The sequence below is a fragment of the Furipterus horrens genome, unplaced genomic scaffold, assembly GCF_987537825.1.
Source record: "Furipterus horrens unplaced genomic scaffold, mFurHor1.1.pri manual_scaffold_3, whole genome shotgun sequence".
Taxonomy (NCBI): Eukaryota; Metazoa; Chordata; class Mammalia; order Chiroptera; family Furipteridae; genus Furipterus; species Furipterus horrens.
In genome coordinates this window covers 71,839,049-71,862,443 of record NW_028327173.1, presented here as the reverse complement: position 1 = coordinate 71,862,443, position 23,395 = coordinate 71,839,049, and the positions used below count along the sequence as shown (strand labels likewise).

Below are 23,395 nucleotides of genomic sequence, written 5' to 3'. Positions count from 1 at the left end.
AGACTAAGATCCTGGGAAAATTCTGTTAGTGGGTTCAGCACCTCCAAGACTGCGCAGAGGTGGGTCTGTGCCAAACCCTGGGGTGGACACCGGAGAGTTGGGGCGCTCAGGCCACAGAGATCAGCAGTACCGGGAAGACCTCTGTCGTCACTGTTTTCAAAGATGTCAGTGACAGCTTTTAACTGATGTGTAGTTTGGATGTCCCAGGACAGCAGAAAAGACTCAGGCTGGCCTGATTGAAGAGGGGAGGGGAGGAGAGGGGAGAGGAAGGGAGGGGAGGGGAGGGGAAGAGAGAAGAGGAGAGGGAGAGAGAGGAGAGGAGGAGGACAAGAGGGGAGGGGTGGGGAGAGGAGGGGAGGTCCTCATGGGGCTGGATACTACAGTGCATCTCTCTCCTCATCTGGATTTGCAGTGTGTCCACAGTCCCAGGAGCTACTGTGGAATCTGGCTCTGACCATGAGAATGTCACAGCTCGTTTTTCTGGCTTATGAAAGAGCTATGATTAGTCTTTCATGGAGACCAACTCTCCCCAGTGTCTGCTCTAATACGTGTGTACTTTTATAAAAGCAGTTATGCACAAAGAACCAATGAGCTAGAATCCTAGAATCTTAGTAAGATGCGATTGGAGAGAACACTGAGCCAGCCTCCCCTTCGGAATTCACCTGCCCAGTCCCAACTGCACCCCCTTGTCCAGCATGTGTATTGAGGGTCTACTGACTGCTGGGAAGACAGAGTGAAAATTCCTGCTCCGAAGGAGCAATTCTGTGTTTAGTGGAGGAGGTGGACATGCAGGCACTTTTCTCTGAGGTATGTAGTAGGTGCAAAGGCAGGAAGAACACACAGCAGATTGTGAGAGCCCTGGCAGAGGTGTTTCACCCAGTCCTGGGCCAAGGAATGTCCTGGAGGAGGTACCACTGAACAGCAACTGAGAAAAATAGTAGGCAGAAGAAGCACTAGGGAGAGAGAAAGGGCATCAGCTAAAGTTGAGTGAAAGGAAATGAATCCAGTGAGACAGATCTTGCAGGGCTGTGTGCTGAGCAGAGAGAGCAGTTTGGATGGCATGTGGGATAAGGATTTGGGGGTTGGTTCCTTTGTGTGTAGGATGAGTTTGAGGAGCATAAATAGCATCTCTCTAATTCATGCCCATGACCTTGAAGCTTCCCATCAGCTCTGCTTGTCCTTGCTCAGCCCCTCACTGTTTCCCTCCCTCCACCTTCTCTTTAAGCCCTGTCTTCTTGAACACTCTTAATAAGACCATTTCTTACCTCAGAGCACCAGTTAAGACCATCAGGCGGGGTGTTTTTCCGTCCCCACCCCTGCCCCCACAAGCTACAGCTGTATCTATATCCATCACCACTGCTTCCTTCCTCCAGCCTCTAAGGATGAAGTGTCCCTCTCCCTCACCAAGGCCGGTCCTGCCACCTGTGCCCATGACCACCTTCGTCTCAAAGATTCCCCAGAAGTCTTCAGTTTGTTCTTCTGTACCAACACTTTCCTCTTAGCTTTTCTCATCCCATGTCTTCCTTCCTGGTCCCTGTCTGCCTCCACTCAGAGCTAGTTAACACAGCCCCGGCTTACTAATTTCCCATTGGCCACTCAGCCCCCTTTACCTTGCAGCGACCTTGCCAAGTCCAGTGGGTGCTGCCCAATTCTGATTTTATTGGAGCTCTCTGTTGCACTTGACACTGTTGGCCATTCCTTCCTGAAAGGCTGCTCTCTCAAGCTCCAAGACACCACATTCTACTTGTTCCCCTGAATCCTTCCTGACCAGTCCTAACCTGCTGTGATGGACTGAATGTTTGTGTTCCCCCAAATTCATAGGTTGAAATCCCAGCCTCCAGTATGATGATGTTAGGAGGTGGGGTCCTTGGAATGTGTTAGGTCATGAGGGGGGAACCCACATGAATGAGATTAATGCCTGAATTTTGAAAAAGACTGCAGAGAGCTCTCTTGCCCTGTCTGCTGTGTAGGGACACAACAAGAAGAGGTCTCTCTGTGAACCTGGAAGCAGGCTTTCGCCTGATAATAAATCTACCAGTGCATTGGTCTTAAATGTCCCAAATCTCCAGAACTATGAGAAATGTTTGTTGTTTAAGCCACTCAGTCTATGCTCTTTTTGTTATAGCAGCCGTAATGGACTAAGATGCCTGTTTTTGTTTTTCTTTCAATTTCTTTTTTTAGACTACTTCTTAAAAGCCAGCATCCCCTAGCCCTGTTCTCATATATCCTCTATACCCATCTCTTAGGTGACTGTTGAGATAGATACCCACTCTATTCTGAGGATTCTCCAGCTGTGTCTCCTACCCAGCTCTTCTCCATGGCGCCTGGATCCCATTGCCTGGTGAGCCGCTCCATCCAGATGGCCCACAAGAACCTCAGGCTCTGCCTCTTCTTCCACAAACCTGCTTCCCTCTCATGCTTCTCTGTTGGGAGGTGGTGGCTCAGTCATCTTCCAGGAGCTCCCATGCCTCTTCTTCAGCCTGTTCACCTCCCAAGTCCCATCAGTTACTAAGTCTTCCTGATTCTCCTCCTCAGCATTCCTCTCATCTGCCTCTTCCTCCCTGTCTCTAACCACCAACGCTGTACTAAGTCACGCCTCACTGCCTCTTGCTTTTCTTTGGTAGCCTCCTAACTGGTCATCCTGTCTTACATTTCCATAAGAGGTCATTTCATTTCCTCTCTGTTTGACATCTCTAGAGATGGACAGTGTACTGTGCCCTTATGGCAAAACATTCCCATATTTGAATAACTCTTACTTGCTAGAAGGTCCCTCCTAGTATTGAGTCAAAATCTATGTATCCTCAGTGTCTACCTTATTCTTCAGTTTAATGAACATAACAGCCCTTCAGATGCATATTTTCTCCTCTCTATTATAAGCATGTTTATTTTGAGCATGTCAGATTAGTTGGTATGAGTGGGCACCTTAAAATAAGACAGGAGGGATTCTGGATTCATTTCTCTAGGACTGTGAACCAAGAATATTTGACCCGTCATCTTGGGACAGTAAGAGCCCAAGCCTTCAACTATGTCAACACCACCCTCATGTTCCTCTTGTCTTTTCTGTATAAACGAACCACTTCTAGTTCTTTATGTACTTTGGGAGACTTGGATTCTGATGACAGTCCATCCCTGGCTCAGTAGGTCTGAGGAGATCATCCAAACTCAGGGCCTTGGTCATGTTTTCTCTTGTGAGATTTAAATATTCTTGCTACCTATTTAACTTTAGGGACAGCGTACAGATCCATGAGATGCAAGTTACACTGTGTTGGGTATCTGTCTCTCTAGTTCCAGTGCTGTTTCTGTGTTTCTGCCCATTACATCTTACATAGTGTTTTGGTTTTAACAAGCTTGTCAAATGAAGTAGGTAGGTACAGAAGCTTTGAACTCCTCTGGAAGGAAGTGATGTGTGAGTTGTATATTGGAAGCTGTGGAGTTGATGCTTGGTCAAAACCCATCTAGCGATGAATCATTTTTTTTTTTTTACTGAGAACCTACCATGTGCTGAGCCCTGACATATGAAGCACTTTGTTCCAAAGCAGACTTCTGAGACAGTAGCTGTTAGTCATCGTACTATTTTGGCGAGAAAGAATTTGGAAAGTCATTTACTCTGCATCTCATGCTGGAAGGCTTTCTGAGTCTTTGGATTTTGCTCTGTGTGTTTTGCATATCTCATTTTTTCCCTTCCAGTTACATCTCCTCCTGTCTTTCAACCACATGTGTTTTGTTTATTCAGTGGTGCCCCATTCATCTGAGGTGAATTAGGAAAAGGATGGATTAAGTTGATTTTGATTTTCTGATATTCTTATTGAAGAGCAAATAGGATATCTATTTTGGTGAATAGCTACATATCAAATCACTCTTTTGTGATTTGTGAAGCAAGATGTTGAATTAACAAGGTAAAATTCCCAGTAATAAATGTTTCTGGTTTGGCTCTCCTTGCGTTCTGAACTTTGGTCAGCTGGTCTTTCGACCCCTCTCTTGAGGTCTGCCTTGGCCAGGGCAGTGTCTGTGCTTTCATTCTCCGCAGACGTTAACAAAGCACTGCTATTGCTGAATGGAATCTTACAGCCAGAACCAGTGATTAATATTTCACTTGCATTGTCTCAGTTAGCCTGCATGCCAGCCCTGTAAGAGAGAGGGGTGTTATCGGAAGTTACTTGAGGACTTGGTTAAAGGGAGTTAAGTGGTTTAGAAGGGTTTTCATAAGTTGAATTTGTACTTAGCTTTTATTTGAAGCCCTTTGTTTCATCAGTGCAATAAACCTTTCTGTGCAACTGTGACCTTCCTTCAGCCTTCATCTTAAGTGTGGCGCGTTCGCTGTCTCTCTGGGGAGAATCAGAGCACAGGGCTGCCTTGTGGGGGCAATTTGGATGTCTGCTCCTCTGTGGGATGCTCCAGGAAGTCTTCCTCTAAATTTGATCTAGAGGGGAAGGGGCCCGCTGCAGCTTTCAGCACAGCAAGATGTTAACAAATGGCCCGTTGAAAATTTCATTGTGTTTCAGTTTATCTATTACCAGAGAAAGGTGAGACCCCCTTGGAGTTGAGCTCTGAGTGAGCTTTGTCAAGAGCGATCTTATGATGGGCAAACCCATGAGTACACTGAGCAGGTTCTCCCACATGTGAGAGATGTGAAGAAAGAAGCCATTTTGGTGCTGGGCGTACTGCAGTCTGTCAAACTTAGAATTCCTCCAGCAGTTTTCAGACCAAAATCGGTCTTCTTCAGTGAAAAATAATTTTCAGTCCCTTGGTGTTCCACCCAAATAAAACTGAGCTTCAAAAGCAATAGCTTTATGATCCTACAGGATGGGAAGGTGTGGAGGAGACTTTGCCCAGAGAATGACTGAGGATAAAAGGCAACAGGAATTTAACATCAAAGGGAGCCGTGGTACCGATGGATGGCTTGGAGTGATTCTGATGTAATTAGGTTAGCATGGAGGATTAAGTTACTGCTGCCTGCTTAGAGGGAGCGCTGCTTCCAGACTCCAGTCTATACAAATCAAAATTAAATTAGTCTTTTTCATTTCCATACATGGAAAGCTGAATTTTAATGGGAATTTCTCAGGACCTTGATAAGCAAGGTGTTCCACAGATATTCTCTTCATATTTTCTATTTATGGTTTCTGGGCCTCTTCAGATAAGTCTTTGATAAGGTTTGATAATGAATAAATGAAATCTCTCAGATTTGGGCTCTCTAGGGTTCTTGATGGCATTTTCCTGTCTGTGCCAGGGCCTAATGGCCCCTGTATCGTCATCTGTCTATGAAAAGAAAAATCACATATAGTAAGAATATGAAGCATCTTAATTTAACAGCAAATTGCAAATCAGTTTTTAATGGCAATGGAGTGAGAATCTGATGTAAAGTGTGATGAATTATATAGGTTTAATCATAATGGGGTAAATGGCATTGAAACCCATCTGCAGATCTTTGTGGAAGATGAGATTCTTTCTAGGATTTGGAAAAAGAGAAATCTGTATCATTGAGGCACTTAAACATTAACATCAAGTCAATCAAAGCGCTTCAGAAAACTAAACTTTATTGGGATTTTATGAAATCTCTCTACTACCAACCCCTTTCTCCAAAGGGACCAGACACCCTTGCTGCCCTAGGTAGGGGAGGGGAAGCACACTGAGAACTTCAGCAGAACTGCTTGTGGTTGATGCTCTACATTCTTTTCAGATGTCTCGTCTCCTCAAAAAGGTTGTCACCCTGTCAGGCCACGGAGTTCTTCTTACCCACGTTTGCTTCTCCCCTCAGACCCGGCCCAAGAGGCCGAGGGGCACGGTGGGCTCTCAGCGAGTCCTTGGGTTTCAGTGGAGGCGCTGTTCCAGGGATGGGCAAGCTCTTGATTGAAACTGACCTCCTGATCACTTCTGCAGAACTTTGGCCAATAGGGTGAAGTATGTGTGAGTTAGCAAGCTGCCTACAAAGGCTGTTTCACTGAACTTTAGTGTAAGGATTGAAAGGAGGCCAGGGACCCAACTGAGGCCAGCGGTCCCCATTTGTCAGGAGTCTAACAGCTGAAAGGGAAAGAGACCCCGCAGATACCCTAGGTCCTCTCCCTGCTGGCACAGAGCGTCTTTGTGTGAATTCGAATGAGGCACCCTTTCCTCAAGACGATCTATTGCCATCTGCCGGGCAACTATTGTAATCAATAAACAAATTTTTGAAGGCTGTGCAAGCAGAGTACCTCCTTAAATGTACTGTCACTGTACTGGACATGTCCAGGAGCCAGTGGCCAGGCCACTGTGTGGCCACCCACTAGGCTGGGCCAGGAGGAAATGCCCAGTTGTTCATGCCACCACTTGCTTTTCTGTCCATTAAACAGGAGAGAGAAAATTGGAATTAACTTTTTTTTTTCTCTTGGGACTTTTTTACAAAGTTAATTGTTTATTTAGTGAAGGCTTTGGCTTTAATCACAGTTATTAGCAGGAGAAACTATATTTGTGTAGCCTAGCACCCCAGTGGAAAGTTGGATTAGTACATTCAAGACTTTCTTCATTTATCTTTGGATTATAACAACATATTTTTAGGCAAGCCATAAAGCCACAGCTTGTCGGTAAAAAGTGACACAGACACCAATATATGGTTTCATTTCAAGGCTTTCAGACTGCCACAATGCCATCCCCTTTCCAGCCAGTCTACCTCAGGTTAAGACATGCGAGGGTTTGTGCTAAAAGTTGCTGGACTTGAAACTCATACAGAACTGGATTTTTATTTTTCAACCTGTGGGTAGTGTTAAGAATAGCAGAAGTCATGGAGATTTATTCATTCTGGGGGTTCATGGTCAAGTTATGCATGTTTCCAATGATAAAACATACCAATTGGATCTCTCAAAGCCATTGATAGATTTTGGAATTTGTTTATAAATTGGTCCACTGCTTGAGATTCAACACAAGGCAAGGCTTCAAAGGGGCCGAGTTTCTGAAATCTCCAAAGAATCTCATTTTTAGATGGGTTTACTTGCAAGACAATCCTAGATGTGGCAAGCAGCAAGACTTCAGAACGCTTTGTGTAACAGTTATTGAAAGCGTGCTCTTTTCAGAGGGGAAGTTCAATCCCTTCATCTGTTTACAACATTTATTAGGAACCGCGATGACGCAGGCTTCCTGTCACTGCAAGTCTTGCCAGAGTTCTGTGGGTTGAGATGAGGGTCTGTCTTTCTGGATTCTTGCCTTGCCCAAGCTTGGGCCACCTGGTGGCAGTTCACAGCACAACCCTGAGGGATGTCCCACCAGCTCATCGCAGACAGGAGCTTATCTCTGAAATTAGAGCAATTTTACATGATGATCCAGAGCTCCAGGCAGACTTATAACTTTGTTTGTGATCCTAAGTTCTGGATGAGATTTCTAGAAAAACGTGACCTGTGGAGTTGTTTGGTACAACCTGATGAGAGGCTGGACTGTTGTTGACCTCTCCCTCAACTGATAAGCCAGTCCAGGGCAGAAGAAAGGCGCTTTATTTGAGAGCCTGCTTACATTCTGCACTTTGTGACCCGGCACTCCTAACTAGGATGGAATAGCCCAGAAGTTTGCTCCCTTCCTCCCTCACATTCTCTCTTCTCTACCCTCCCCTTCCCTCCTCTTTTCAGGCACACATTCCCTTCCTCCTTTTTTATTTCAGGGAAGTTCATTACCAACCTCAATCATAGACTAAAAGACTAGAAAATAATATTTAAAATTCAACAAAAAAACTTATCACGGGGGCTGGGAGAAAAGGTAAAGGGATTAAAAAGTACAAATTGCTAGTTACAAAATAGTCATGGGTATAAAGTACAGCATGAGAAATACAGTCAATAATATCATAATAACTATGTATGGTATCAGGTGGAAACTAGATTTACCAGGGGGAACACTCTGGCAATTATATAAATGTCTAACCAGTAGGCGGTACACCTGAAACTAATATAAAATAATACTGAATGTCAACTGTAATTGAAAAAAAAATTTGTTTAAAGAATTAAGTTAAAAAATTTCTAAGTGTCCAAGGCCCTGAAGGACACCTAATCTCCATGCTAGGACCCCTCAGCCTGTGCAAAACTGGAAGGTCTCTTGCGCTGTCACACTGGCACTCTGTCACCTGTGCAGTGTGGGCGTGAGTCAGCTGGCGCTAACTCTAACCGTGTGTACTTGTTAATATTGAAATATATGCATGCAAAGTGCTTGCCACCAAGGAAAAGTGCCTTCTGCTTGCACAGATAGAACCAGTTAGTGCCACTCAAAACCCCAAGTACCATTGAGTTTGAACTGAAATGAACAGAATAAGCAAACCTATGCCTAAGTAGAAATTGGTTGTTCCAACTTCTAGTTTTTTAAATCCCATCAGAACTAAATTCTCAAAAGCCAGATACCTCTAAAACCTTCTGATGGGTTTTATAATCTTTAAAAAAAAATTTAGTGAAGCAATTTTTGTGGCTAGGAGTCATCTTTGAAAGGGGGTTCAAATTCCCCATTGGTACAAGCAAGTGCCTACTGTGTGCCAGGCACAGTGCTGGGCACTGTATGTGCACTAGGTCAGAAGTCCTATGAAGTGGGGGGCTGCTACCGCTAGGTGCATACACAAACAAGAGAAGTCTAAGTTAGCTGAGGTCACCTGCTCTTGACCAACCTTCAGCTCTCTCCTTTTCTCCCCACCCATGGCAAGCGAGCTGCCACATTGAGGGTGAGGAGGCAAGCTTGGTTCTGATCAATAAGTATTTACTGGGCACCACTGGGCACCAGGCACTGGGCTGGACTCTGGGTGCCAAAGACATGGCCTCTGTCCTCCAAGAGCTTGTGCCCAGCGGACTGCATTGCCCCACTGTGTAAAGCCTTTTGGTGGATTCCCTGCTCCCTTCGATAAAACACAACTAATTTATTGTGGTCTTCAAGGCCCTGGGCTGCCTCCTCCTCCCCGCTGGTTTCTCCACATTCCCCAGCCTGGGTCCAGCCAGGCTGCACAGTTGGTACTTCTACAAGTATGTCACTCCGTCTGCTGGAGCCTGGGATGGAGGCATGAAGGAGAGACATAGCAGACAGTGGGAGGCCCCTGCCGTCGGGGTTCTGCATCAGTGCACATTAGAAGGGAGTTCAGGGCCAGATGGAGAAGGGCACTCCCTGCCTTACAAAGGCTTTGGGTTTTATTTGTAGGTGAATCTGAGCCCCTCAGAACATAACCAGTATTTCCCCACACCTCAGCAACCTGTGAACCAAAATAAAAGCCTGAAAACTTTAATGACCTAAAGCTGCTGACTCACGGACACCAGTTCATAACGGCAGTACCGTTGCTCATCTCTCCTACCAGTGAAGCGTCTGCCAGTTATTTCTGAGGTTCCACAAACCTCTTGTGATCTGGGCCTCCCAGCAAGTTCAGACCTCATTCCCTGTATGAAATGCAGCATACGGCAAGGGCAGTGGTTCATCTCACTGGGCTGCAAGAAATGGGTTCAAGGCTCAGGGGGCTGGGAGAACAGGGCAGGGTGGGGGTTTGCGCCCCCCATGGACTAAGTCTGAGCCCTGGGAGACTGGAAACTAGGCATAAGAAGCCCATCCATTTCTTTGCAGGGGCGCTGGAAGAGACTCTGGATCTTCTGTCAGCCCTTGCTGGGGCACCCCAAGAGCTTCTGAGCTCAGAATGATAGGATAAGTCAGTGGCATTGCAGGTGGGGGATTGTAGGACCAGAGATGGGGGCGGGGAAATTGTTGGGAGGCTAGTGCAGACGTTTAGGGAGAACAGAAGAGTGGGGATTAGAATGGGCAGTGGGAAGAGGTAGAAGCAGGAGTTTCTTGATCATGGAAACCAATTCTGAGGGTTCTAGTTTGACCAATGAGGGCAGAAGTGGTGCCAATGGTGGGGAAAGGGGAGGAACAGGCTCTGCAGAGGAGATGGATTCCATCCATCCATACTGACATCCGAGCTCTGAGGTGGATTCTGGTAAATATTCCTACCTTGACACCAAGCCAAAAAACTGAAGATGGAGATTTCATCATCAGCACATTTTGAACGACTCTGAACTGGCCTTGTGTCTGCGTCCACACTCCGTCCAGTCTGTTCTGCTCACTGCACTGAGACTGACCTATCTAAAAGCATCTTTTTTGTACCTGTTGCCTTCCTGGACGGAGACTTCCTTTCTTCCTTTTTATCTTTTTTTTTCCCTTTGCAATAATCTTGTTTTTCAATTGCAGTTGACATACAATAGTATGTTAGTTTCAGGTATACCACTGAGTGGGTAGACATTTATATAATTTACGAAGTAATGACGATAACTGGGCAGAGACTCCCGGTGCTCTGTCTGGAGCGTGAGCGTCTCACCCTCAGCCTGCAGCGTCAGCTCCCCTCTGTCCCGCCCCTGCCTTCCTGGATGAGGACTTCTTCGGTCACAGGTGACAGGAGTCAGTGCAAACCAGCTTAGTCACGCAGGGAATTTACTGGCTGATGTCATCAGCTGGGGCTCAGCGGGGTGCGTCCACCAGACATCCCGCCTCTTGCTCCTTCTCTTTGCACCCTGATTGCGTTCTCGCAGCGGCACACTCTGATCCACCTGGCAGGACACAGGAGGTAAAGCAGCCTCCATGGTTCAAGTCTCATGATCTTGTCAAAAGAGTAGGTAGAGTCTCTTCTTTACTCGGTTCCACTTGGAAAAATCCGAGAAAGAACTGACTGAACCAGCTTGGATCAGGGGCCCTTCCCCAGGTCAACCGGCAATGGCCAGGAAGGTGGGGCCTGAACTACAGGCTTAGCGAAAATATGGAGCTCTCCTGGGGGGAAGAGGGATGATATATATATATATATCTATATATTATATATATACACACATACATACATTACATGCCCACTGCCGTACTTCTGCGTTCTTCAGCCTTTTCCTCCCCAGCCAGAGCCCCCATCCAGCCAAGCCCAACTTACTCTGACCTCAGATGCCCCCAGTACTCTTCCTGTTCTCAAGTTTTATCCTCAAGCGCCAACCCTGATTCCCCATCCCCTCCTCATCATCATCCCCACCCCACCTGGGGCCACAGGGACTTTTCTCATCTTGACCCAAGAGAAATCAAAACGACAAAGAAGTAACTTGCTCAGGCTACAGCGCTGGAGGGGCAGGGATCAGATCCCGGCAGTGTGTTTCCAGAGCTCAGGAATTGTACAACTGTTCCTCTGTGTGTGGTCTTCCCAGACTGTGCTCTCTGCGAGGGTAGGGACCAGGGCTCTCATCCCTGGCTGGCGCCCCGTGGCTGGCAAATTGCTTGGTCATGATTGGCGCCTCCACAGCCCTTCTCTTTCTGCCCTCCCACAGCTCCTGGGCCTGGGGACAGGGTCTTTGCTGATGATTTGCACGACTTAAAATTCTGTGGGAACTGGGAAGCTTTTCTTACAAATGGGATGGAGTGAAGTCAATATTAATTATAATGCAGATGCCATCTTTTTCTAATCCTCTCAACTGTCTCCTACATGCAAATGAGTGTCCGAAGCCTCCTCTGGGCTTTCCCACAGATGGCTCTGTGCACACCCTCCCTCATGGAGGACTTAGGAGCACTAACCTCCTAGGAATTTGGGTCCCATTGTTGTGACTGATTTGAAATGCAGGATCTAATGTCATGCAGCCCTTGCAAGATGAGACCCCGAGCTCCATCCCTCCCAGGCTGGAACAGTTTTTCTTCCTTCAAGAACTGTTGAAATGTGGGCTCCCATGTTAATCGAAGTTCCCAGCACGTTTGTGGAGTTGGCTGTGAGCCGCCAGAATGTTTCTCAACCATCTCCTGGGCTCTGGCTATTCTGGCCTGTCTAGACCAGACTTGCTGGGGGCCTTATGGGGCTGCAGAGATATTCATTCCAGATTCAGAGAGATAAGCATGTATTTTTGAGCCAGTCAACCTCAGCAAGCTGGGACCAGTCCGGGCCTTGGGCCTGGTAACTGGACCAGAGGTGCTGGGGCAGGCAGGCAGTGGGGCTTTTTGAGAGGATTGAAGAGACCTCTGGAGGCAGCCAGAAGGCACTAACGCAAGTGCCAGGCTGCCTTCCTCAGCTGCTTCCCTTCCAGCAGAACTCCTGTGCCTCTGTGCATGAGACCTTGAACACCTGCCACATGAACTGTTCTGCATCACCGGATGAGCAGCAGCCTGATACAAGTCCATAATAGCAGTTACCAGTTAGTGCTGACTCTGTGCCTGCGTCAGTACTAAGTGCTTTACAGGTATGGATCCATGTCATCCTTACCAACATCTCAGCACAAATTGCAGACCAGGACCCTGAGGCTCTGCATAGGTAACCTCATTTGCCCCAAGTCACTCCGTCACTCTGGCATGTCACCTGTGCGTAGAAGGGACAGGCTGGCCCTCTGCTTGCACACTGTGCTGTGCCCTGGCTGGTGTGGCTCAGTGGATTGAGTGCTGGCCTGTGAAGGGAAAGGTCGCCTGTTTGATTCCCTGTCAGGGCACATCTCTGGGTTGCGGGCCAGGTCCCCTGTTGGGGGCGTGCAAGAGGTAACTGATCAGTGTTTCCCTCACACATCGATGTTTCTCTCTCTCACTTTCTCCCTCCTTTCCCCTCTTTCTACAAATATAAATAAAATCTTAAAAAACACTGTGCTATTACATCTGCTGCCATCAGGGTTATTAAAATGCTAGCAATAGGAAAGAGGTAGCTAGACTCAGATTGCTGTGAAAAGCAACAATTATAACAACTTAGGAATTTTCCAACTAACCTTCAATTTGGTGTGACAAGTGTGGGCCTCATCTGCCCCCCGCATTTGCCCTAGCTACCAATTTACCTTCCTCGTCAGCCCAGAGCTAATAGGAGCCATGTGAGTGGGTAATCATGATATAGCAACTGCCCTCCCTCCCTCTCTCCTTCCCTTCCTTTCTTATTTTCTTTCCTGCTAGAGGTATGCTTATTACTTAATTTACATACATAGCTCCTTTTCTGACACCCCACCCCAAAAGAAGCACTCCCAAGTATCTGGTGGATCAAATGCAGGCAAGCCTTGGAGTAGAAGATACAGGTTGTGCCTTTCTCTCATGGTGGCTGTGGGTGGATTCGGTCCCCGGATGAAACCAGCAAGACCTGTGGGCAGAATGTTCCTGAGCCAAAGTCCAGCAACTTCCGCTCATCCGTCCGGAGGTTGTGCCTCTGCTGTTGTGTGGGGTGGAGTTCCCGCCGGTGCCGCAAAACCCACCCCTGTCTCCAGCCTCCCTTCACTGCCCTCTTCTCCCCTCAAGATAAGAAGCTCTGAAACAGGGAGTCAGACTTGCCTTCCAGGACTGCTTTTCAAATTTAGGGGCAAATAGAGAATTTGAGATTGAAGAAAAGTTGTGTTACTATAATGTGGCCATTCGTAGCATCTATAGCATTTGTGTGAAAGATTCATTCTTCATGCGTTTTCCTGCTCTCTCTTCGTCTGGTAGTTGAAGAACAAAATCCAAAGGGCATGTCTGTTTGGTGTAAACTTTCTGAGGCAGCCCAGCTATATTAAACTTGCTCTGGGTGTCACGGTGCCCTCTGTCCCAGATGCCCACTGTCCCATGCCAACATCCTGTGCCTACAGAGGACTTGAGAATGATTTGGATCCAGCCAGTCTCTGAGGCACATTGACTCCCAAAGATGTCTGTGGAAACCAGTGTGAAAGAATGGGAAAACCCAAGCCAGCACACACTTGTGTCCTCTTTACTTTCCCAAGGTTGGAAGCTGTCGGAGTGCTGGGTCCTGCCCCTTATTCTGTCACTTCCCCAGTGTAATTCTAGGCTACGTGTAAAACATCAATGCATGTGAATATTATGTAAGTGAAAACTTCTCCCTCCTCTCCTTTCCTCAGAATGTAGTCTAAGGAAGGGTGGGCGGTTCTTTGGCATGAGTCGCAATCAGAACTTCAGAGGACACGGTGCCCGCACAGATGCACAAAGTCACTGCCGGGGGCAGAGGGACCATTGTCTTACGTTAAATTCCTAGAATTTACTTTGTTGTCCAAAAGACCTCAAAACTCAAATTCCTCCCAGGGCAGCAGGTAAGTGGAAGGGACACTGACAGCAAAAGTTCGGTTGTTGGGGAAGCCAACAGAATTCTGCCAAATGTTGCAGATGCGTGTGGCCCGTCCCACGAAGCAGGAATCTCTTTCTTGGTCCTCAAGGAACACAGATATCAATCCCAATGCTCTCAAAGATACAAATGATACATTTTATCAACTTTTCTTATACCACGTCCAGTCACCCCTCACCAACCATGGAACTGACAGCCCGTCTAAGTACTTATCTATAGCAGCAAAACCATAGTTGCAAGGCCAAGGTCTCATAAAATATAGGCACTTGGGAAAAATAACAAAAGTTGCATTAATATATGTGATTAAAACAGTAAGTGAAAGTTCTAGCAGGTATCCATCCTCCAAATAACAACTGTTTAATGAGAGTGACCATAGGTGGGTGACTTCTGAATTGCCTCCTTCAGTTGTTGAAAGTGCCACATCATCTGCCAAGGCAGGAGCTCCCCACAGCCCTAATGTGGTGGAACCAGCCCTCGCTGGCTTCACAGGAAGCACTCTGTGCTATTGCTCGCTTGCTCGGATCTGTCTCCCTCCCTCCCTCCCTCCTTCCCACTCTCTCCTCTACCCTCCTTCCTCTTCATCTCCCTGCATCTTCTCCTCCTCGTTTCAAATATAAGTTTAGCAATTGTGTAACCTCCTGAGTTTTCACAATTTATGCAGGATCTTAAGGGTATATTTTTTGAAGTCTGGTCTTCCCTCCCGAATTACTTGGGAGGGTCAGTGTTAGTAAAATCTCTGTTTCTCTCCCCTCTAGGGACCTCCCTCTAGTGCCCCATCTACAGAGTCTGCAGGGGGAGAACAGTAATTGTGGATTTTCTTCTAAGGAGTTAGGACAGAAGTAATAAGATAGCTGATTTTATATTTTTGGTAGCAAGTGTAAAACAGTATTATCTCAGAACCCAGAGTGAAAGATTGTTGTATGCAAAGGGCTAAAATTAACTTACTGTTTATGAGAGAAACTGAGAAAGGATGAGTAGGTGGGGGTGGTGGGAAGTGGTCTGGGTGTCAGGTATCAGGGCAGAAGGAGGGTGCGGAGAGAAATGCAGGACAGGACACTTTCACTGCTGATCTCCACTTTTTTCAGAGCTCTGACCAAGGAGAGGTGGGCCCAGGACACAGCACAGGGGATTCAAACTGGTCTTACAGACTGTCAGGGTGGCTAAATAGGGGCCAGGGTCACAGTAGCCTTGGGATTAAGCTCAGCTGCCAGAGACAGGAACACCCAAAATAACAGGCTTAAACAAGACAGGCGATCACACGGAAGACCTGGAGGCGGTCTGTCAATGCAGGGCTGAGATGTTGACCCCGCAGTTATGAGGGATGTGGGCTAGCTCATGCCTCCTGTTCCCCCAGGCCGTGGCTTCCTCCTCATGATTCAGGGTGGTGTTGCAGCTCCAGCCATCACATCTCCACTGAGAAGTGCCACCAACCCTGCAATTGACCCTTCCTTGGCCAGAACGTGGTCACATAGCTAAAGATGTCATCCTTTACCTATGTGTCAACGTGCCCAGCTAAAATAGGGCTTCAAATAATTGGAGAGAGAAGAGGAGAATCTTCATAACTAAGAAAAGTCCTAGAAGTTCCTCATTTGGGAGTATTTGTTCACTTAGGGGATACAGAGCGCCTAATTATTCAAGTGTTGCTTGAGGGCAGCTGGGAAGAAGGCACATAGGTTTCTGTTCTTATGAAACTTAAAATCTAGTGGGAGCAAGACAGACAATAAACCAGCAGTAGACGTGGCCCGGCTGCCAATCTGCCTTCTGTATGCAAGGCTTTACAGTGAGCTGTCTTCAGAAGCACCTGTACATAATTCATGATCAGAGCAGGCAGTGTCAAACATCACTGCTAACCCCTGCGGGCTTCTTAGGCAGACCACATCAGCCTCTCTGATATGAATTCAGCTTATCAAACCCTCCCAAGTGCCTACACTGTGAAAAGAACTGTGGTGGGGGAGAGGAGACGGGAGAAGTTAACCATTAGAAAGCCAGAGCCCCACCTTGGAAGTGGGTCACCCCTGAGTCATTCATTCTGCCTACAGTGCCTTCGTGGGCCAACATGGCCAACATGGCCAGAAAGACTCGAGGATAAGAATCCAGCTGTGAAATCCTGTCTGTTTTCTTTTTCTTTGGTGGAGAAGGATTTGGGGCACTTTCCCCGCTAAGTTTGAGAGCAGTGTGATGAGGACAGCTTTGTGTTTCTAAGGGCTTTAGAGGCCAACCAGGGAACCTTGGGAAAACACAGGACACGCCTTTTCCTGCTCCCATGACCTTCAGCCCGCTGTTCCTGAGCCTGGTTTTGCTGGGAACCGGGCAGGTGTCCAGGTTCAGTTCACGTGTTGTAAGTGGGTGTGGTTTTTAAATTAAACCAGGGCCAGTGTTGCCCACCCAGACGCCCGCTCTGGCCGCTGTGCAATGACCTAGATCAGAGAGTCTCAAACTATCGGAGAGGAAGGACCAGTTTGTCTGTTTAGATTTAGAGTGTCAATTTCCAATCTGTCTTAAAAATGAAATTAAAAAGACATACAAAATATAGACTTAAGACTTCTGTTATTGGATTCAAGAAACATAAAATTATTCTGTGCAAGGTCACAGCTAAAAGTTCTAAAAGGCCAACTCAATTCCTGAGCTGGAGTTTGCCAGCAGCAGAGAATTCGGAGCCTTCACCACCAGCCAAGGCCCGCGCTGTGGGCAGCACTGAATGATAGCCCCAGGACCGTGGGCCAGCTGGGGGCTGCGGTCCTTCCCAGCTCAGTTCCCAGGACAGTTCTGAGGGAGAATGGGGAAGCTCCCCACAGCCGTGTGTCCCTCGTGCCCACAAGCCTCTCTCTGGCACCCCCGCCCAGCTCCCTGTGTTTCTAACTGCTACCTGAGTACCCTGATAAAAGGAACAGCTTGGCCGACTCTCCTATCACAGTCCCTTTGTGCAGGTGAAAATTTTACTACACACTTACAGCCAGAGAAAGGAAGGTCACAGCTAATTGTAATCACAATCCAGGCTTCCCTACCTGAACAGGGCTTTGGGCATATACGGGTGTGATTAGCAAAGCAGCCAACCGCGAGGTGGGCAGTTGTGTCCAGCTGGCCTGGCTGGCAGGCCTGGGCAAGATGGGAGGTCACTGTTGACACTGTGTTGCAGTTCTCCAAGGAGAGGCACGCCATGGACAGAACCCCTGAGAGGCTGAAGAAGGAGCTGGAGGAGGAGCTGCTGCTGAGCAATGAGGACCTACGCAGCCACGCCTGGTACCACGGCCGCATCCCCCGACAGGTACCTGCCTCCTCCCTGCTGGCACACATCCAGCTGTTCTCAGACAGCGCCCACATCGATGACCTTGCAGGGTCGTCCACCAAGGCCATGTAGGAGTGAGCCCCAGTTTAGCCAAAAACAAATACTATAAAGTGGCCTGCCTCTAAGGACACCTTGGAAAAAGCAAAGTACATTTCTGCATGCCCGCCAAGTGGATGAGGAAGGAGCAGGTGTCCCTGTGGTCTGCAAGCACGGAACAGGCAGGAGGCAGCAGCCGCAGGGTGGTACCTCAGAAGTACAAGGCCGGGCTGTGGTTCAGATGATTCAGCTGTTGGCTGGCTGCCTGCAGCCTCATGCCCTTTGGAGCCTGCTTCCTTTCTAAGGCAGTGGCTTAATTTCAGATAAGGGGAGGGATATCATTGAGGTGGTGGCACCGAGCGGCAAGGCCCCCTGTGCTCCGGGTGGGGGGGGCACTTACTCATTACCCCACCTCCTGGCCCAGAGATGGGAAGAAGAGGAATCATCTCAGTGACCACAGATTCATAGTCTAGAATGTACTTTGTGAGATTGTTGTTTGCATGATAACCATAAATAACCATAAATAATGGGTGTTTCTTTGTTTAATAATATAGAAATTGAAAAATAAAATACATACAGAATTGAGGTGCAGAATTTTCCATGGCTTTTATTATAACTTGATCTGGCTAGTCATTCACCCCAGACCATGTGCAGGACAGGGGTGGGTGGCAGGTGAGGGGAAAGGCATAGGTCAAGACTTATTTTTTTAATACAGCCGATTCCTCAGCAATATCAAAGAAGATTCTTATTCTAACTTTTTCATTTTTTAAGTTTAAATTTGATTATAGAAAATACTCTTACCCATAATTCTCCATCCTGGAGATAACCACTGTGAACAGTCTGATATAAATCCTCCCAGATTTTTCTAAATCGAATATGAGATCACGCCATATACTTTCTGGTAGCCCACTTTCTTCACTTAATGATACATCCTGGGAGTTTTCTGCAGCTCTCTAGGATTCTGCTACACTGCTCTGCATTGTATGCATGTCCACTGTGCACACGCACCATTGTTTCCTGGGCACTCTGACCAGCATCCTTTAAGATAACTGCTATGTTCCTGACCATAATTATTTCCTGAGGCTCAATTCCAAAAAATAGAATTTCTGTGTGAAAAGAAATAGTTTTAAGGCAAAAATGCAATTTTAAAGTAACCATGGTAGCATTCTTTTCTGAGCTAGCTGATCAAATGTTGGAATGGCCTGAAAATTGTCAAAGTTTATAAAAATATGACTGTCACCACCATCTTTCCCCTTATTGTGATCGTAAAAAATTTGTTTTCCGTGTACCATGACTGTACATGTTCAGCTAGAAATCATTCCAGTCTGTATAATTGAACACTGTAACAATCATGGTCGTTACAGCGAACACTTTACTCCTTCAAAGTCTTTATAGCTGCTCTGTAGGTAGCATTATCCCTGTTTTACAGATCATGAGACTGAGCCACAAAGAGATTTTTTAACTTGTCCAAAGTCACACAGCGGAGCCAGAGTCAAACCCAGGCAGCCTGGCTACTGGAATGATCATGCTGCAGCACAGTATAAATTCTCCTTTTTCTAGAGACATTAGCATCTTCATAGTTAACCACTTTTGAGCCAGGGCTGTGTTCCACTAAACTGGTGCTTTGCATATGTTATGTATGCAAATGTGTGATCCTCCCACTGACTTTATTCCAGGCCCTCCAGCAAGGAATCAGTTTGCTCAGAATTATTGATTGTAAGGTCAGACACAAATTTCCTTATTTCCTATTTTCTTCAGCTGTGCGCCAGTGTCATCTCATGACACCCTCCTGACCACTCATCTTCTCATCACCCCCACCCCCAAGCACTTTTTATCTCCAGGCTTACTTGTTCCTCCACTTTATAACATCTGACATACCATTCCTGTTGCTTATTTACTCTCACTAAAATAGCAGCCCCATGACAGTGGGGACTGTAGTCTGCTTCATTCCCTGCTATACACCCAGTGCTTACAGCAGCACTTGGCACATAGTAGGTGGTCAGCAAGCAGTACTTAAATGAATAAATGGGTCTTCTAAAAATTAGACATTTGAACAAGCCAAGAGCCAGCTGAGGAAGCAAAGACAAAATGCCACTGTCTTTTCTTGGCCCAAAGAAGTGGAGAAGTGCAGCTTTTAATTAGGAATGTCAGCTTGCCTTGCTCACTCCTCAATCACCATTTGGTCCCCAAGGTGGCAGAAAACCTCGTGCAGCGAGACGGGGACTTCCTGGTTCGAGACTCTCTGTCCAGCCCCGGAAACTTTGTTCTGACCTGTCAGTGGAAGAACCTTGCTCAGCACTTCAAGATCCACCGGACAGTCCTTCGGCTCAGTGAGGCCTACAGCCGCGTGCAGTACCAATTCGAGATGGAGAGCTTCGACTCCATCCCCGGCCTGGTGCGCTGCTATGTGGGCAATCGCCGGCCTGTCTCCCAGCAGAGTGGAGCCATCATCTTCCAGCCCATCAACCGGACGGTGCCCCTGCGGTGTCTGGAGGAGCGCTATGGTGCCTCCCCTGGCCGGGCCTGGGAGGGCAGCCTCGTGGATGGAAGGCCAGACGTGGCCAAGAGGCTGAGCCTCACCATGGGCAGCGTCCAGGCCCGCGAGTCGAGCTTGCCCAGAGGAAACCTCCTCAGGTGGGTGAGGGCCTCCTCAGGTGGTGTCGGGATGTGAGGGGCACCCTGAACATGTCCAGGCTTAGTTAGGCAGGCGGGGAGCTCACCCTAGAAAAGGAACAAGAAAAGATATTAATATGATGCCAAGTGTTACTGGAATAGCTGTCACATGGCAGTGCCTGATCCATTCCCAACTGAGCTGGTGCCAAAAATACATGACATGGTTGCTGAGGAAGGGGGTTGGCCAGGAGAGACTTTTATGAAGGAGGTAGGAGTTTAGCTGGTCTGAAGGCCAGGGCAACTTTGGACAGATGCTGCAATGGGGTTGTTCCAGGTGGGGCTCAGCATGAGCATCAGGGTAGAGCCAGAAAGGGTCAAGGGTTGCTTCGAGTGAGTAAACGGTGGGGCTGGAGCAAAGGGTCCATGAAAGGGGCAGGCAGGGGTAGGCTTAGAGAGGACCGTAGCCAGATCACGGGGGCCTTAGCCCCAGGCTAAGGGGTTTGAGGGAGTCTCAAAGACTCAACACGGTGAATGGGATGTCCTAAGAAAGGGACTAGACAGCGATGGACAAGAGAAGAGCTGGAAAACCAGGTTAGTGAGTCGTGAAGGGTCAGGCTGTGCAGATGGAGTAGAGGGAGAGTTGGGAGGTGCAGGAACCAGGCTTCCCAGGACCCTTCTGCATGTGGGGAAGGTAGAGAAGGGCCGTCGGCTACCACAGGTGGGGCCAGAGCAGGTGGACTCCGGAGGAAAAACCAGTTGCCCCGTCTGAGCTACGACTGTGCACCTGCTAAGTGCCAGGGTTCAGCAGCAGCGTCGGGTGGGGCCGTCGGAGGGCAGTGGGGCCTGCAGGCTCAGGTTAAGGCTTGGTCCACATGGAAAGGGTGGTTGACTCAGTGAGGAGAGATACGATTCCTAAGACAGGAGACATCAAGCCAGGGCTGCAGTCTGATCCTTGGGAAACAGGGGAGAAAAGAGTGCAGAGAGGTGGTCACGGTACCGAAGCACCCTGCCATCAGCACTCAGTGCCCTGTGTTTACATAGCACTGTCCCCCATGGAGCTAAGATTCCTGGCGCATGTTGTACACAGTATCTAAACCATGCCCAGAAGGGAGAAAGAGGCAGGCCTGGTAGGCGAAGACCAACCCCATCTCCTCTCTTACCCAGCTCCCTTCTCCAGCTCCCTGCATCTAAGCTTACACAGTTAAGCCAACATATTTTACTCCACGCACAGCTTTTCTTTCTGGACCAGGAGGAATTGTCATAAATAGCAATTTCTAGAATACAGAAATTCAGAAGTAAATTGCAAGATTCTGAGTAACACAAATCACAGCTGTGCTGCTAGGAAGCTCCAGTGAGTCAGCATCTGCTGGCCCGCCCTCACCTGGTCAGCCTTGGGCAAACTACTCACCTGCTCTGGCCTCACTTCCTTCATCTGGAGAGATAGGGCTTGGGAGGGTTAAGTGAGTTAGGATATGCAAAGTGCTTAAAACTGCTGGCCCATAGTAAGTGCTAGGCAAGTGTTAATAATCATAATGTAATTCTCATTTCTGGAAGGCGGTAGAATGTGCAGTGGAGGGCAGTTGCAGGAAGGGGGGAAGAATGTTTGTTTATCTAAGGCATTTAGAAATTCTCCTTTGCATAGTAGTAAGATTGGACTTGAGATCCCTTGAAATATTAAAGGGGTAGGTACTTTTTTCTTCTGTTTCTTTTGGGAGTTGAGGTGGGCTGCTCAACTGTGAACAGGGAGTTCATGTGGTGAACAGAGTGTATTTATCAACACACCAAACCCCTGCTGCGTGTGGTGCTGCTTGGTAGGTTTCCTGGTCTGCCTTCAGAGACCCAGATTTAAAATATAATTATTTTTTTAAAGGATTTTATTTATTTTTAGAGAGAGGGGAAGGGAGGGAGAAAGAGGGAGACGCATCAATGTATGATTGCCTCTAGCACACCCCCAACTGGGGACCTGGCCCGCAACCCAGGCATGTGCCCTGACTTGGAATCGAACCAATGATCCTTTGGTTTGCAGTCTGGAGCTCAATCCACTGAGCCACACCAGCCAGGGCTGAATTACAATTACTTTTTAAAAATAAGAAAGGAAAGAAAAACTGAGAAAGTCTCTAAGTGAATGAGACAGGCCTGACAGAGCCCCTCTTCTGATTGCCCTTTACAAGGAGAGTTCCCTAAGACTCAGTACAGGCAGCAGGGCCAGCAGTGTCTGCACGTAGGCTCAATGTCAGCAGTGGCCCCACGCCCTGCCCACCTCCCCACTTCCTGGACTCCTGCCCCTTCCCTGTCTTTGGACCTGCTGGTTGGCTGGCGGGCAGCCGGCCTGGGCAAAGGTGTGTGCTGTCAGCCAGGTTGCATTCCAGGCTGGTGCTCTGGCCAGCGGAGTCTGACTGCTCCCACTCGGTGATCTCGGCTTAAGTATCGCTTTTCAGAAGTCATTGCCTTTTGGAATTTGCCCTCTGCCCTGACTTATCTCTGAGGGGCTGCTGGAATTTCTCTGTGGCTGGGAGTCTGGGGTGGATTTTTTTTTGATTGTTTGGTTTTTTCCTTTGGTGCTTGCAAAGGTAGGAAAGAACTTTGTGATTTCTGTAACCTAAGCTTGTGGGAGGGCCGATTAAAGTTCATTACAACTTGGCTAGTACAGTGCTTTCTCTTTTAGCAAAAGAGAGATTCTCTTCCTCGGTACTAATTAGAGAAATTCCCCATCTGAATTGGCCAAGGACAGAGGAATGCTAGCTAATTGTATTGCAGGTTATGTTGCACCTTTTCCCTGGAAGCTGTGCTCCATGTGGGTGACCACACTCTTTCCTACACCCAGCCCAGTAGGAGTGAGGCTGCTTGCTGTGGGCTCCCCGGTGCATCCAGGAGGACAGGTGTGGCAGTCGCCCCAGGCGATACTGTGGATTATTTGGGTGACCTGAGGTTTGCACTGAAGTGAAAACTAACTGTGACACTGTTATGTCATGGTGGAGTCGCACATACTTAAACAAGCCATTCCTCCTGGGTCTGTAAATAACTTTAGGCTCTGCTAAAAGGACACGTTCCAGTTCATCAGATTTTTCCGAAGTATTCTGAAACCTTTCCCCTGCTTTGCTCAACTGGTTGGAAGGGCTCAGAGGAGGCTTCCTAGGACCTAGCCAGATTGGTCGTGGGGATGCGGGGATGGAGCCCACGGCACAGTCATGGACTAATCACCTTCATGAGAAATGTGCTCCACCAGCAGACATTCCTGGACTGTTAGGGTATGCAGAGGCACTTCCATTCTGAGCAACCTTTCTGTGATGTTGCCTCAAGGTTTTATGATTTAATGATAGGTTTCTGCCCTACTTGCCTTTTGCTTCAGAAATAAAGAGAAGAGCGGCAGCCAGCCAGCCTGCCTGGATCACATGCAGGACCGAAGAGCCTTATCCCTCAAAGCCCACCAGTCGGAGAGCTACCTGCCGATCAGTAGG

At 47.8% G+C, this 23,395-nt stretch overlaps 1 protein-coding gene across 3 annotated transcripts in view; it reads left to right on the top strand.

Moving 5' to 3' along the window:
* The window catches only part of BCAR3 (BCAR3 adaptor protein, NSP family member), a 110,430-nt gene that overhangs the window by 66,077 nt on the left and 20,958 nt on the right, over positions 1-23,395 (top strand). For all 3 annotated transcript variants that reach the window (XM_090269748.1, XM_090269750.1, XM_090269749.1), the window contains 3 exons: positions 17,139-17,267; positions 19,516-19,958; positions 23,287-23,390. In XM_090269748.1, coding sequence (XP_090125874.1) covers positions 17,139-17,267; positions 19,516-19,958; positions 23,287-23,390 — 676 coding nt within the window. The remainder of the gene's footprint in view (positions 1-17,138; positions 17,268-19,515; positions 19,959-23,286; positions 23,391-23,395) is intronic.